The sequence below is a fragment of the Zosterops lateralis genome (assembly GCF_965231275.1).
Source record: "Zosterops lateralis genome assembly, chromosome: 3".
NCBI lineage: Eukaryota > Metazoa > Chordata > Aves > Passeriformes > Zosteropidae > Zosterops > Zosterops lateralis.
In genome coordinates, this window is record NC_139764.1 from 114,437,493 (window position 1) to 114,454,389 (window position 16,897).

Sequence of the window (16,897 nt, forward strand, 5' to 3'; positions counted from 1 at the left end):
GTCCTGGTGGTGTCCTCGTGCCCAGCCCTGTGCCAGGCACTGCAGGAGGAGCTGGGGCACACCCCGGGTGCTCACTGCAGCCTGTGGATGTCCGTCAGTCCAAATCCTCAACCCGCTCCATAAATAAATAGGTTAAATAAATAAAGTGACAGATCCGGATCAGGGGGGCAGAGGGAGGGGAGAGAGGGGAGGAGGGAGGGGCAGCCGCCCTGGCCCGGGGCCGTTCGTGTCTCGCACAAACACACACTAAAGTAGCTGAGGACGAGGAGGAGCTGCTGGGCAGGGCCCCCCTCGGCCCCGGGGGGCTCAGTCCGGGCCGGGCCGTCACTCCTGGGCCGGCACTGGGGCGGCGCTCGGGGGGCCGGAGGCCAGGGACACCTGGGTGGTGGAGGACGGCAGCGACCGCGGCGTCTGGCACCTGGGGACACACATGGGGACACTCTGGGTCTGCTGCCCTGCCGTGCCTTCATACCCCCCACCCCCAAATCCAGCCCTTTTCCTGGTCATTTCAGGGCAGGCAGCACCAAAGGGCAGCCCTTGCTGGGTGGGAGGATACCTTGGGTCTGGGGTATGGGAATATCATGGAGTCATGGAATGGTTTGGGTTGGGGAGATCTTACAGCCCACCCAGTGCCACCCCTGCCATGGCAGGGACACCTCCCCCTGTCCCAGGCTGCTCCAAGCCCCAGTGTCCAGCCTGGCCTTGCTGGATGGTCTCACAGGGCCAGCTCGGACACCCCTGGCTGTGGGGGGGATACCTGTGGACACACCTGAGCCCACACCATGAAAACACCCACCTGTCACTGCCTAAACACCTCCCCTGCTCCCTCCCGGCTGCAGGCCGGTTGTAATTCCCAACCAACAGCCGAGGAGATGAATCTGTGTCTCTAAAATGCCTTGTCTTTTATGTCCATTGTTGGGTGAGGTCTTCAGATTTTAAAGGCTTTTTCCAGCCTAAATGATTCTATGATTCTACGTGTCATGTAGAGATATCTCTGCCTAAAGCCACTGGATCCTACAGTTCCAGTTTCATGTTGCTTGTCTTTATAGACCAGCTCAGAAGTTTTTGGCAAGCTGTGGGTTAGTGGTCTGGTTCGTCCTGTCTTTATGTGCACAGAAAGCTCACCAAGAGTGGTGAAACTGTTCCCAAAGAACAACCAACACCTACCCAGCTCTACCAGGTTACCTCGTACTGTGATGGAGTGGAGGAAATGCAGGTGATGGGTCAGTTGTGAACAGCGTGTGAGGCTGTGTCACTCACCAGGAGCGGGACTGGCGCAGGCGGGAGGCGGCGGGGCGCTCCAGGAGCCGGTCCAGGCGCGTCAGCCGCTCCAGGTGCAGCGCCCGCGGGTCCTGCTCCGCCGCCTCCCGCCCGCCCTCGAACTCGAAGATGGCCGGGGGGGACAGGTCCAGCTCCAGGAACATGATGTTCTCAGCCTGCACAGGGACAGGGATAGTCAACACAGGGGTCACCGTGGGGAGAGCGTGGCTCCAGCTCTGAGCACCCACACTGCTGGCATGGAGTGGGATCCTCCTCCCCTGGCTGCCCCGGCACAGCCACATTGGGCTGTGGGCTCAAGGCTCTGCTCTGGCTCTCCCGGCCTCTCCCAGGGCTGACCAGCCCTGCCCTCTGCAATGGCAGGAGCTGCTGGAGACAGAGAGCCAGGAGCTCCAGGAGTGGAGCCATGAGGATAAAGCTGGGAGCTGGAATTGGTGTATCCCAGAGCCTCGTGAGCTTTACTCTGCTTTCTCTCCCAGTGTCTTCCATCCCTCCACACATCCACTCACTATCTGCCTCCATCCATCCAGCTCTCCATAGACATCCATCCATCCATCCATCCATCCATCCATCCATCCATCCATCCATCTTCATCCATGTTCATCCATCCATCCATCCATCCATGTCCATCCATCCATTATCCATCCATATCCATCCATGTTCATCCATCCATCCACACACCCATGTACATCCACCCACATCCATCCATTAATGTATCTCCATGCACCCACCCACCCATCTACACATTCATACACCTCCATCTACACATCCATATCCATCCATCCATGTCCATCCATCCATCCACACATCCATCCATGTATCTGTGTATCCATCCATCCATTCACATATCCATGCATCCATCCATCCACACATCCATCCATCCCTCCACCCACCCACCCATCCATCCTCCTCCATCCATCCCTGTATCCCTGTATCCCCCCCCATTTCCCCAAGGCCTCCCCCCAGCCCAGGCTGCCCCGTGCCGTACCCGGAACCGGGGGTGTGCCCTCCTGGCCATGGCCACCCGGGCGTACTGGCTGATGGGCCTCTTGTAGCCCACGGCCGACGTGGGGCGTCTCTTCATCTGGGAGCTGCTCCTGGGGCACAGGGAGCGGGAATGTCAACGGGAGCGTGTCCAGGGCCCCGGGGGAGCCATGACAGTGAGGGAAGGGCGGCCCTTCCCATGGGATGGGCTTCAGGGATTCCCACCCAGGGGCACCTACGGGAGGCCCTGGTCCCACCAGCCCTGGAGCTGTCCGTCTGCATTGGCAGGGACAGGAACAGGGACAGGGATGGGGACACAGGGACACAGGGATGCGGATAGGGGCACAGGGACAGGGATGGGGACACAGGGACGGGGACACAGGGACAGGGACACAGGGACAGGGATGGGGACACAGGGACACAGGGATGGGGATAGGGGCACAGGGACAGGGATGGGGTCATGGGGATGGGGACACAGGGATGGGGACACAGGGATGGGGACAGGGAGACAGGGACTGTACCCTGGGGACAGGGACAGGGACGGGGACACAGGGACGGGTCCTGTATCCTGGGGACAGGAATGGGAACACAGGGACAGGGATGGGAACACGGGGACAGGAATGGGAACACAGGGACAGGGATGGGGACACGGGGACAGGGACGGGGACACAGGGACACAGGGATGAGGACACAGGGACGCACCCTCCGGTGGGAACCAGCGGCTGGAATTTCCACTGGTCCTCGTCGCTGTCGAAGTAGAGGCGGTTCATGATCTTGTTCTTCTCCTCGGGAGGGATGAAGTTCTCGATGATCAAGTACCTGAGGGAGGGAGCAGGAGAGGAAGGGGTTAATGTGACAGGTGACAGAAAATAGGTTGGAAAGGGAGAGGAAAGGCAGGAAAAGGAGACATCGAAGGGAGAAGAGACACCGAGAGGATGAGAATGTGATGGAAGTGGAGAGGTTGAAGCAATAGCTGCAGCCACAGAGAGGGGAGAGGCAGGAGAGGATGGGCATCAGAGAGAGCCCAGAGCCCTGGGGGCTCCAGGGCTCCAGGCAGGACCAGGATCTCCTCCCTCCTCTCCTCCCATGTCTGCTTCCCACTGCCCAGCCTGAAAATCAAGGAAAGCTCAACAATGCCAAGTGCACCCCAGAGGGAATCTTTTTCCCCACGTTTTTTGGGGCAAGTCGAGCAGATGTCAAAAACTGTTTAGAGGCAACGAGTTGCATGGGTGAGCTGTGGCTTCCTGTCAGGATTGTGCCAGAGGAGAGAGGGGGCAAAGCTGGAGATGGAATTGTTTGTAGCAAAACTGTTTCACCCTGAAAATGCTGCAGTGCTCGTGAATACCTGGGGGGTACAGACACCCAAAGAGAGGAGTGTCTGAAGTGAGAACAAACCCCCAGGGGCAGGGGAGCAGCAGCTGCAGCTGTGGGAGGCTCCCAGAGGGAAAACTCTGCCCAGGGAAAACTCTGGGGTCACCCCGAGTCCCCCAGAGCTGCCATCCCTCTGAGGGACAGGGTTTGGGGACCCAGGTGCCCTCGGGGGTCACTTGCCACCGCCGGGTTCAGCCGCAGCCCAGGGTTTCTGCTGGAACATTTCCTGGTTTTTCCCCTTTCTCAGCAACTCTTGGACGCCCCCTGTGCCGCTGGGCCAGGGCAGGGCTCCGGGGGGCCACACCTTGTGCCCTCGCTGGCTGAGAGCTGGGCAGGGCTGGGCTGTGCCTGTCTCTGCGTGGGGTCAATCCCTCCAGTTCTGCACCCACTCTGAGCCTCTGAGCCCTTCTCTAACACCCCAGCCCTGCTCTAACAACACCCCAGCCCTGCTCTAACAACACCCCAGCCCTGCTCTGAGCCCCCCAAAACTGCTCTGAGCATCCCAATCCTCTTCTGAGCCCCTCAGCCCTGCTCTGAGCTCCCCAACACTGCTCTAACACCCTGACACTGCTCTGAGCCCCCCAGGCCTGCTCTGAGCCCCTCAACACTGCTCTGAGCCCCCAACCCTGCTCTGAGCTCCCCAACCCTGCTCTGAGCTCCCCAACCCTGCTCTGAGCCCCCCAGCCCTGCTCTGAGCACCCCAACCCTGCTCTGAGCGCCTCAATCCTCTTCTGAGCCCCTCAGCCCTGCTCTGAGCCCCCCAACACTCCTCTAACACCCTGACACTGCTCTGAGCCCCCCAAAGCTGCTCTAACATCCTGACACTGCTCTGAGCCCCCCAGCCCTGCTCTGAGCCCCCCAGCCCTGCTCTGAGCACCCATTTCTTCAGGGTCCCCCGGGCCCAGGGGACCCCCCAGCACGTCACAAACACCTACTTGAGCTTCAGCTCCCGTGTCTGCTCGTTCTGGGCCTCCTCCAGGTCCTGGCGCACACGGATGTACTCGTCGTGCTGGTCCTGGATCTCGGCCTTCACGGCCTGGAGCTTGGCATAGAGCTGGGAGAGGGGAGCAGCACCTCAGCCCCGGGCAGGGACCTCCTCACCCCTGTCCCTGTCCCCACCTGCCGTGCTCTCTCTCACCTTCTTGAGCTTCTTGGTTTTGATCTCCACCTCCTGCTGCAGGGACGTGTAGGTCTCCCGCAGCTCCATGGTCTCCTCGTCCCTCAGCAGCATCTCCTGCTGCATCTCGCGCTCCCGGCGTTTCTGCGGTGCAGGGACAGGGTTTGGAGCAGGGCTGGGCACGGGGACCAGCCCAGGACAGCCCTGTCACCCCCCTGTCACCCCCCAGTACCTGCTCGGCGATCTCCTGCCGCCTCAGCTCCAGCATCTTCTGCTGCTCGTTGGTGTGGTCCACGATGGTCCTGCCCCCGATCAGCAGCTTGCTCTCCATGGCCTGGAGGGGACGGGGGTCAGGGCAGGGCTCCCCAGTCCCACCTTTGCCCCACGCCACCCTCACTGGGTGTCCTCATCCATCCCTGTCCCCTGTCCCCATCCCCGACCCCTGTCCTCATCCCTGTCCCCATCACTGTCCCCATCCTTGACCCCTGTCCCCATCCCTGACCCCTGTCCCCATCCCTGATCCCTGTCCCCATCCATCCCCGACCCCTGACCCCATCCCCAACCCCTGTCCCCAGCCCTGTCCCCATCCCTGTCCCCTGTCCCCATCCCTGACCCCTGTCCCCATCCATCCCCGACCCCTGACCCCATCCCCAACCCCTGTCCCCAGCCCTGTCCCCATCCCTGTCCCCTGTCCCCATCCCTGACCCCTGTCCTCATCCCTGTCCCCATCACTGTCCCCATCCTTGACCCCTGACCCCATCCCTGTCCCCTGTCCTCATCCCTGTCCCCATCACTGTCCCCATCCCCGACCCCTGACCCCATCCCTGTCCCCTGTCCCCATCCCTGTCCCCATCACTGTCCCCATCCCTGTCCCCTGTCCCCATCCCTGTCCCCTGTCCCCATCCCTGTCCCCATCCCTGTCCCCATCCCTGCTCTCTGGGAGGTGGAAGAGCTCAGGGCTCATGTGCTGGGGCCTTGCTGATGGGGAGGAGGCTGTGCACGATTAGAGTGTTGGATATTGGGAACAATTCCTCCCTGGAAAGGGCTGTCCTGCCCAGGGAGGTTTGGAGTGCCCATCCCTGCAGGGATTTAAAGCCCTGTGGATGTGACACTTGGGGACAGGGCTCAGTGGTGGCAGTGCTGGGGACGGTTGGGCTCGGTGATCCTTGAAGGGCTTTTCCCACAATGACTCCACGGACACCCTGGGGCTGGCCCAGCACCACGGGCACCGGCTGAGGGTGACGTGTCCCCTGTCCCCTGTCCCCTGTCCCCTCCCCGGGGCCGCTGGCTCCCAGCCCGGGCTGCTCCGGGCGCGTTTCCTTCCGCACAGCTGCGACCCCCATCCCCATCCCCATCCCGACCCCAACCCCGGGATGGGCGGCAGCTGCGGCCCCGCCCCGCCCCGCGGGGGCTGTGAACTGAAACTGCACACAGAAATGCACAAACACACAAATAAAACACACAAATACACATACAGGGCTGTGCACAGAAATGCACACACAAATACACAGAGAAATACACACAGAAATACACACACAGGGCTGTGCACTGAAATGTGCACATAGAAATGCACAAATACACAAATAAAATACACAAATACACACACGGGGGCTGTGCACACACAGGGATCATGCACAGAAATGCACACACAAATACACACACAAATACACACAAACACACACAAAAACACACACAGGGGCTGTGCACAGAAATGCACACACAAATACACGCATAAAAACACACACAGGGGGCTGTGCACACAGAAATGCACAAACATGCAAATACACACAGAAATCCGCAAATACACACACACACACAAATAAATAAATACACATGGGCTGTGCACTCAGAAATGCACAAACACACAGATAAACACACACACAAACACACAAATATACAAACACACAAACACAAATACACAGGGGGGCTGTGCACACAGAAATGCACAAACACACAAATACACACATAAAAACACACACAGAGGGGGCTGTGCACACAGAAATGTACAAATAAATAAATATACACAAATACACACGCAGGGGCTGTGCGCACAGAAACGCACAAACACACAAACACACACACAGAGGCTGTGCACAGAAATGCACAAATACACAAATACATGCACAGGAGCTGTGCACACAGAAATGCATAAACACACAAATACACACACACAAACACAAATAGACACAAACACACACACACAGGGGCTGTGCACACAAAAACACAGACACACAGGTGTGCAGGATGTGTGCACACAGACAGGGAAGCACATCCTGTGCCAGGTTGAACAAGGATATGGATACATGTAGGAGCACTGGGTGTCTGTGCACACGTGTGAGGGGGTGAGCACTGTGTGTGTGTGTGTGCACTGTGTGTGTATGTACACACTCTTTGTCTGTATGTACATACTGTGCGTGTTTGTCTGTATGTACATACTGTGTGTGTTTGTGTGTGTGCAGACTGTGTGCACACTGTGTGTCTGTATTTGCACACTGTGTGTATATGTGCACACTGTATGTGTGTATTTGCACAGTGTGTGCACACTGTGTGTATGTACACACTCTGTGTGTGTGTTTGCACACTCTGTGTGTACATACACTGTGTGTATTTGCACTCTATGTGTTTGCACACTGTGTGTATTTGCACACTGTGTGTGTTTGTGTATATGTGTGTATTTGCACACTGTGTGTGTGTTTGTGTCTGTATTTGCACACTGTGTGTGTATATGTGTACACTGTGTGTGTATGTGTGTGTATTTGCACACTGTGTATGTGCACACGGTGTATGTGCACACTGTGTTTGTGTGTGTGATTGCACACTGTGTGCATATGTGCACACTGTGTGTGTATTTGCACACTGTGTATGTGCACACTGCGTGTGTTTCTGTGTATTTGCACTGTGTGTGTGTGTTTGTGTCTGTATTTGCACACTGTGTGTATATATGCACACTCTGTGTGTGTGTTTGTGTGTGTGTATGTGCACACTGTGTGTGTATTTGCCCACTGTGTATGTACACACTGTGTGTGTATGTACACACTGTGTGTGTATTTTCACACTGTGTGTGTGTGTTTGCACACATCTGTACCCGTGCCCTCCAGCCCTGCTCCCGTGTCAGGCTGTCCCTGGGGACAATCAGGGCACACACCCCCCGTGCCCACCACAGCTGCCCCTCAGGGCCCTCGGCAGGGCTGGACCCAGGTGTCCCCAGGGCACCACACACAGCGTGACAAATCAATGTCCCAGACACTGAGCTCGGCCACCACCTCTGAAATGTCCCCTCTGCCACCAGCACGTGGCCACCCTTGCCCACTGCCCCTGAGGGGTCCCTCTGGCCCTGCCAGACCCAGGGGCCCTGCTCCACCCCACTGCCATGGCCCTGAGGGACAGGGGGGTCACCAGGCCACCCCAAGGGCACTGCCAGCACTGGGGAACACACACGGTGGCCATGGTGCTGCTGTGACACATCCCTGGACAGGGGTCTCCATGGGGGTGCTGTGGCAAAGCTGTGGCCCCCATCCCCACTGACAGCTGCCTGGGGCAAGGCTCTATTTCCATGATTTTCCCCCCATTTTTCCCCTTCTGGCTGCAGGGGGCACACTGTGGGTTCTGGGGAAACCCAGGGGACACCCCACAACTGTGCCTTCCCCCCTTTCCCACCCAGTGAGACCCCCACAGCCATTCAGTGTTGTGGGGACACAGCCCCCCATGGGTGCCCCATCCAGCCCCCCTGACCCTGGGGATTCCTCTTTCCTCCCTTCAGATGGGTGTCCCAGGCTGGGTGTCCTGCTGGGGGCTGAGACCCCCAGGAGCAGCCCCTCACCCCATCCTGTGCCATCCCCTGCCAGGGCTGGGGGCACTGGTGTGCCACAGGCCCCTCACCCCTTCTCCTCCAAACCCAGTTCTTGGTGCCATTTGCTCCCCTTGATGCTGAGTGTCCCCTGGGGGGTGCTGGGACAGTGGCCCCGCTGCCATCCCCTCCCACAGAGCTGCCCCCTGCAGACACCATCCCTGCCAGATTAAGAGGTTTCTCAGTGCCACTGTCTTCTCCCTGCCAGGGCATTTATTCCCTCTAACGAAGAGACTCCCAATCTCCTTTAGCACTAAGCCTCTCCCAGGAACTCATTTCCGGCACCCAAAGAATTTCCCAGCACTTTCCCTCCCACTGACCTCAGCTCAGCCCCTGGCACAGCCCATACCCAGCTCCCCTGGGCACAGCCCCTCTGCCTGGGCACATATCTGGGCACCCAGGACCTTATCTGGGTGCCCAGGACCGTATCTGGGTGTCCAGGAGCAGATCTGGGTGGCCAGGAGCACATCTGCTGGGGCAGGCTGACCCCACCTCTCTGAGCTCATTGTCCCACACGTCCCAGCTGGGTGGCAGAGGCAGAGCCCACACCCACGAGTGTGACAGCAAGAGGGGGTGCAGTGTGGCACCCCGTGTCCCCCTGTCACCTCAGCTGCCTTTGCTCCTTGCCTGCCCCCACTGAGTGGCAAAGCTGCCCGTGAGCACCGTGAGGCCACCCAGTGTCCCCGCAGTGTCCCACGGGCAGTGCCCACTGGGGTGAGTGTCACAGCAGGCTGTGCCCCTCTGGCACAGGGGGGGTTCTGCTTGCTGAGGTGACACCTCTCTGCTGTCACTGTGCTGTACCCCCAGAGCCAGAGGGTCCCTGTGTGCACGGCAGCCCCAAAGGCCACCCAAAGGGACACGGTGTCATCTCCCCTCCGGCCCTGCCTTGTTACTCAGCAGTTCCAGGACAGGCAGTGGCCCTGAGCCAGCCCTGCTGTGCCAGACAGGGAGACAGCACTGGACAGGTGCCAGCCCAGCCTGCACCCCACAGCCTGCACCCCCCTGCCATGGGGGGATGGCTGCAGAACCCCTGTGCCAGGCACCCTGCTGTGCCAGGACACCCACCACGGGACACCCACCACGGGACACCCATCACGGGACACCCATCACGGGACACGCTGTGCCAGCCAGCAGCCCACGCCTCTGCCCCAGTGGGATCCCACAGCCTCTGTGCAGGCATCCAGGCACGGCCACGCTTCCCTGGGCACGGTCACACAGCCCTGGGCATGGCCACGTGTCCCCAGGGCTGCACCAAACACGACCCTGGCCATGGCAGAGGGTCCAGAGCCCTGCCCAGCCCTGGCACCCCGGGCACGTCCCCCCTGCCCAGGAGGGGTCCCTGCCTGGGCCCCAGCCCAGTGCCCACACCCAGGCCAGCCTGTGCCAGAGGGGCCCTGCTGAGTGTGATGCTGAGGGTCAGGGTGCTGGGGCTCCCTCGCCACTGCTGGGACAGTGGTCCCAGCCCCAAGGCCACCACGGGCAGAGGGGAAGGGTCAGGATCCCCTGAGTCAGCTCAGTGGGGACAGAAGCAGGGCTGGGGCAGGGGGAGGTGCAGCTCCAGACCCCCAGCACAGCTGGGGCTGTCGAGGCTCCTCTCACCCTCAGCAGCAAATCCCTGAGGCAGTGGTGCCCCCATCCACCCTGCTCTGGCAGGATTTGGGGTGGGGAGGGGGATGGGGGTCCCTGCCAGGCCCTGCCTGTCCCCACAGAGCCCACTGGGAGCCAGGGGGCAGGTGGGGGCAGGAGCACCGTGTCCCCAGCCCCAGCCCTGGGCTCACTCCTGAGGTCACCAGGGACGAATCTGCAGCATCACTCCCATCACTCCCCCTTCCCACACAAGCTGCTTTGTTGTGCCGAAGGGGACAAGAGCTGAGCACAGCACACTCGTGCCACCAGTGACCCACTCCCCCATGGCCCTTCCCTCCCAGCCCCTGCAGCTCCCACACGGGTCCCCACGCAGTGTCCCCACACAGGTCCCCATGCAGTGTCCCCACACGGGTCCCCATGCAGTGTGCCCACACGGGTCCCCACACAGTATCCCCACGCAGTATCCCCATCCAGTGCCCCCACGCAGTGTCCCCATGCAGTGTCCCCCTGCAGTGTCCCCACACAGGTCTGTGTCTGAGGACAACCCCAGCCCAGCCCCACACCGGAGCCTGGGGTTGCTCTTGAGGACCCTGCCTGGTCACCTTTTTTGGGAGGTTGGTCCCCAGGCTCCCTGTTTGGGATCCATTCCCACTGCATACAAGGGGCAGGGGGCACAGCAGGTACCCCAGCCCCATTTGTGACCACGTGTGGCAACACGAACCTTGTACTTGATGGCCAGCAGCTCCGTGGCCTCCTGCTCCTTCCGCAGGTCCTCGATCATCTTCTCCTTCTCCTGGAGCAGCTTCTGCTTCTCCTCGCTCACCAGGCTGTGGTCATCCTGGATAGCGGCTTTCTCCTCTTCCAGCCTCTCCTTCTGCTCCTTCAGGTAATTCTCCATGTTCTTCTCCAGGCCGTCCTCATTCTCGTCCTCCCCTTCATTGTCCACGGTGCCCTCTCCATCCACCGCCTTCTTCCTCCGGCTGCTCCTCCTCCTCTTCTTGCCCAACATCCCACGTTTCTCCAGCTGCGCCTTCAGACGGACGATCTCCTCCTGGAACTCCCGCAGCAACGTGTCCTTGGGGTCCTCATTCACCCGCGGCTTGTTCTTGATGTTCTTGGCCCTGTTGGCGAACCGGAGGGTGGAGAGGCTCTCGTCGTAGCTGTGCGAGGCCGGGCCCAAGGTGGCCACCATGATCGTCTTGGCGTTGCCCCCGAGGGAGTCCTGCAGCAGGCGGGTGAGCTTGGAGTCCCGGTAGGGGATGTGCGTGCTCCGGCCGTCCACCAGCGCCGAGATGACGTTGCCCAGGGCCGAGAGGGAGAGGTTGATCTTGGAGGCCTCCTTGGGGCGCTCCCCCTGGGCCCCCATCTTGCTCTGGCGCTCGCTGCCCGCCAGGTCCACCAGGTTGAGCTTGCCCACGCGGATGTGCTCCTGGCCGTCGGGGCCGGTCTCGCTGCACTCGACGGTGATGAGGAAGATGGCGTGGGAGCGCGAGCTGTGCTCGTTCATGTTGGTGCTGCCCACGGAGCGCGTCTGGCTGCCCAGGTTCATCACGTGCTCGATCTCCTTGACGTTCTTGGTCACGAAGGAGGAGAGGTCCTTGATGTACACGCCGCTCTCGGGGTTCTCCTTCAGCTCCAGCTTCTTGCTCTGGTCCTTGGCGAGGAGGTCCCTGATCTCCTCCTGGTAGATCTCCAGGTAGGAGGCCCTCACCAGGTACTGCTGGTTCTGGGAGCGGGAGATGTGGGTGAAGATGTGCTCGAAGGCGCTGGGGATGATGCCGCGCTTCTCTGGCTCCGCCCAGGCGCCCTGCATGGTGTAGGTCTTGCCGGTGCCGGTCTGCCCGTAGGCGAACACGGTGCCGTTGAAGCCCTGCAGCACCGAGTCGATGAGCGGCCGCACCGTCTCATCGTACAGGTCGGCCTGCCTGGAGCTGGCGTCGTACACGGCGTCGAAGGTGAAGGTCTTGGGCAGCTCCCCGGGGGCGGCGCGCGGGTTGCGGATGCTCACCTGGCCCAGCTTCACGTCCAGCTCCAGGACGCGCTCGTAGCCCGCCGCCTCCTCCCGCCGGCTCATGGGCCGGCACCGGGCCACCACCCGGAGCGCCTCGCAGCCGCCGCGGGGTTTGCCGGCCATGGCGGCGGCGGGCGGGGCCGGGCCGGGCACAGCGGGGCTGGGGGCTCAGCCGCGCCGCCCCCGCGGCATCCCCGGGGCCGGGGCCGGGGCCGGGGCGGAGCAGGGGGCGCGGGGGGCGCGGGGGGCGCGGCGGGGCGGCCCCGCCGGGCGCTGGCTCATGGCAGCGCGGCTCTGCGCCCCGCCCGGTGCGGGGATGGGGCGGGCGGGCCGGGGCGCGGCCGCGCCGCGATTGGTGCGCGCTCCCGCCCCGCCCGCGCCCCCCGAGCGCGCTCCCGCCGCCGGGTCTGCCTCCCCCGGGCACGCCGGGAGCTGTAGTGCGGCCTTTGTGCCGCGCCCCAGACGGGGATGCGGGGCTCGGGGCAGCGGCGCGGCGGGGGAGGGAGGGAGGATGCGGGACTGGGATGCTGCGCTGGAATGCAGGACCGGCATCCCGGGATTGGGGTGTGGGGTGAAGGATGCGGCGTTGGAATGCGGGATTATGTAGGATGAAGGATACAGGAATGGCAGGCAGCGCTGGGATGCAGAATTAGGATACAGGATACAGGACTGGCATATGGGATGGAGGATACAGGATTGGGTTTTAAGACAAAGGATTGGAATGCAGGACTGGGATGCTGCGTTGGAATGCAGGACCGGCATTCCGGGACTGGGATGTGGGACTTGGAATGCGGGATTAGGATGTGGGATGAAGGATACAGGAATGGCAGGCGGGGCTGGGATGCAGAATTAGGATACAGGACTGGGATATGGGATCACAAATGCGGGAATGGGATAAGGGATGCAGGACTGGGATAAGGGATGGAGGATACAGGATTGGGTTGTAGGACAAAGGGTTGGAATGCAGGGCTGGGATGCTGCACTGGAATGCAGGGTTGGGGTGTGGGATGAAGGATGAAGGACGCAGGACTGGGGTCCGGGGCTGGACTGCAGCACGGGAATGCAGGGCTGAGATTCTGGGCTGGGATGCTGCATTGGAATGCAGGAGGGAAATGCAGGATGAAGGCTTCCAGATGAAGGATTGAGGATAAGGGATGCAGGTCTGGGATGTGGGATACGGGATGTGGGTTTTGCAGGATTTGAGTGCGTGATGGAGAGTCCTTTTGTGGGATGCAGGATGTGGGATGCGGGATGTGGGATGTGTGAAGCAGGGTGCAGGGTCCATGATGGAGGATCAGGGATGCAGGACAGAGGCAGGAGAGGCAGGAGAAGCAGGGGATGCCCAGTCCCAGCACTCTGACAGGGACAGAGCCCTTTCCTCAGACCTGGCAGGCAGCACGGGGATAACCCCACATCCCATCCCATCCCATCCCATCCCATCCCATCCCACCCCCATGGGGCCGGGGCAGGGTCACCCTGTGGTGTTTGGGGGTCCCTGGGCAGTCCCAGGCTCTGTCCCCTTGTATCCCTGCCCAGCCCAGTGGGAACAATCCCGGCGCCTCACGGGGCTGCGGGGGGAGATTAAACATTCTTGTGATTAATCAAATCTGAGCAGCCACCCCTTCCTTCCCCGGAACCAGAGATTATCCCATAATCAATTAATTAGGGTTTTGCTGCCATACACAGGCCGGCCTGGCACTACCCGAGTCCTCTGGCTCCAGGGGGAGCTCCCAGGAGGGGACAGTCCCCTCCCCAAAGGCACAGCCCCAGCCACGGACGGGGACCAGGGGACAAAGGAGGGTGTGAGGGAGGAGAGTGGGAGGGAGATGCAGCAGGGATGGAGGGGAGATGGAGGAACAAGGGAGGGGGCAAGTGGAGGATGGAGAAGATGATGGGGAGGGTGAAAGGGGGTGGAGGGAGATGGAAGCTTCAGGGGAGGGAGGGTGGGAGGGGGGATGCAGCAGGGATGGAGGGGGGTGGAGGGAGGATGACAGGGAGGATGCAGATGGATGGATGGATGGAGGGATGGATGGATGGAGGGATGGATGGAGGGATGGATGGAGGGATGGAGGGATGGATGGAGGGATGGATGGATGGATGGATGGATGGATGGATGGATGGATGGATGGATGGAGGGATGGAGGGATGGATGGAGGGATGGATGGATGGATGGATGGAGGGATGGATGGAGGGATGGATGGATGGATGGATGGATGGATGGATGGAGGGATGGAGGGATGGATGGAGGGATGGATGGATGGATGGATGGAGGGATGGATGGAGGGATGGATGGAGGGAGGGATGGAGGGATGGATGGAGGGATGGATGGAGGGATGGATGGATGGATGGATGGATGGATGGATGGATGGATGGAGGGATGGAGGGATGGATGGAGGGATGGATGGATGGATGGATGGATGGAGGGATGGAGGGATGGATGGAGGGATGGATGGATGGATGGATGGAGGGATGGATGGAGGGATGGATGGAGGGATGGATGGAGGGATGGATGGAGGGATGGATGGAGGGATGGATGGATGGATGGATGGATGGATGGATGGATGGATGGAGGGATGGAGGGATGGATGGAGGGATGGATGGATGGATGGATGGAGGGATGGATGGAGGGATGGATGGAGGGAGGGATGGAGGGATGGATGGATGGAGGGATGGATGGATGGATGGATGGATGGATGGATGGATGGGGAGGGTGACAAATGGAAGGGACAGTACAGGAGGATGGAGGAGAGATGGAGGGTGTTGTGGGGAGAGATGAAGGGAGAGATGGGAAGATGGAGGAGTTAGAGAATGGGATGAAAGACAATAGGGGCTGTGGAGGGGGACACTGCTGGGGCCACCTTTCCCAGGGAAGGATCCACAAGGTGCTGCAGTTGGGCCCTGTCAGGGGACAGCCATTGGGAGGGGACAGCCCTCATGGCCCAGCACAGAGCTGATGGCACTGTCCCCACTGCAGCCCCACATCCTGGCTGCACACCCCTCCTGTGCCATGGGCAGGGACCTGGGGGCTGCGTGGCTCTGCCTGTGGCACTGTCCCTGTGTCCCCAAAGATGAGTTCACCACAGCCCTGCTCCCCTGGTAGCCCCTGGCTGTGGTGGCCCAGCCCCAAACCCCCCACAGGACCAGGCTGTGGGTGACACACAGGAACAGGAGGATGTTTAGGCAGGGCATGAGACATGGCAAAGAGACAGAGGGGACATGTCAGGAGCAGGGACATGTAGGGACAGTGTGATGGGTAAGGACAGTGTGACATGTCAGCTGGGGTAACCCGTAGGGACACGGTGACATAGGGAGGACAAGGTGACATGTATGGGCAAGGTGACAGTAGGGACACAGTGCCAGGTGGGGCTGGGTGCCAGGTAGGGCAGGGTGACACATGGGGACAGTCCCTTGCCACGGGTGTCAGCACAGGACCAGAGTGTGCTGGTGGTGGCCTCTGCCCTCAGGGCTGACCCTTGGGACTGTTCCTGGGGTGGTGGGGCTGAGGGGACAGTGAGCCCTCATGGTGGCCATCCTGGGCCAGCCCTGGGATGCCTGGGCAGGGAGATGATGGGGCAACCACCCCACAGAATCCCCCAGAGCAGCCAGGGCAGAGCCCTGAGCCCTCTGTGTGTATGGGAGGGGTGTGGTGTGTGCATGATGTCTATGGGGACATGGTGTCTGTGGGGACATGGTGTGTATGGGGACATGGTGTCTATGGGGACATGGTGTCTATGGGGACATGGTGTGAATGGGGACATGGTGTGAATGGGGACATGGTGTCTATGGGGACATGGTGTCTATGGGGACATGGTGTGTATGGGGACATGGTGTGTATGGGGACATGGTGTCTGTGGGGACATGGTGTGTATGGGGACATGGTGTCTGAGGGGACATGGTGTCTGTGGGGACATGGTGTGAATGGGGACATGGTGTCTGTGGGGACATGGTGTGAATGGGGACATGGTGTGAATGGGGACATGGTGTCTATGGGGACATGGTGTGAATGGGGACATGGTGTCTATGGGGACATGGTGTGAATGGGGACATGGTGTCTGTGGGGACATGGTGTCTATGGGGACATGGTGTCTGTGGGGACATGGTGTCTGAGGGGACATGGTGTGAATGGGGACATGGTGTCTATGGAGGGCCCTGGTGGCACAGCTGGTGCCTTCTCCTTTCCTTTCTCCTTTCCTTTCTCCTTCCCTTCCCTCCCCAGCCTCTTGGCATTCCCTGGCTCTTGGCATTCAGGCAGCAGCATCAGCCAGAGCCAGGCAGATGTGGGAGGGGAGGGATACTCAGTGCTGGCCTCATGTTCTCCCACCCAGGGGACCCTCTCCCATCTCCTTCAGCACCGCCATCCCTGTGGCATTCCAGGGGAAAGGCTAATAAATGGGACACTCATAAAGGGGAAAGGCTAATAAAGGGGACACTAATAATGGGGAAAGGCTGCCAGGGGCACCCAGACCCTGTTCCCATTGGGGCAGGGGGTGCTCAGCCCCCAGCTGTACCTGGTGTGGGACTGGGCACCAGCTGCCCCTTCCCAAATCCCCTCTGAGATTGTCCTGGAGCTGCTCTCACTGCAGCCTCCACTCAGGACCAGGGGCAGTCCCTCATTCCCAGGTCTTGGTGCCATTCCCAGCTCGCTGCCACTGCCCAGCCCTGGAGCACTTTCACTTTTTCTCAACCAAGGTCATAACAGGAG

General features: G+C 60.7%; 1 protein-coding gene across 1 annotated transcript; it reads right to left on the reverse strand.

Annotated features, from left to right (window-relative positions):
- Positions 1-72: 72 nt before the first annotated feature.
- On the reverse strand, positions 73-12,318 carry KIF3C (kinesin family member 3C; the record flags this gene model as incomplete). The annotated part of the gene is made up of 8 exons (XM_083856305.1): positions 73-418; positions 1,261-1,436; positions 2,267-2,375; positions 2,965-3,081; positions 4,569-4,687; positions 4,772-4,894; positions 4,983-5,084; positions 10,906-12,318. The coding sequence occupies 8 exons, from the start codon at positions 12,316-12,318 to the stop codon at positions 325-327; spliced, it is 2,253 nt and encodes a 750-aa protein (XP_083712431.1). The 3' UTR covers positions 73-324.
- Positions 12,319-16,897: the final 4,579 nt, after the last annotated feature.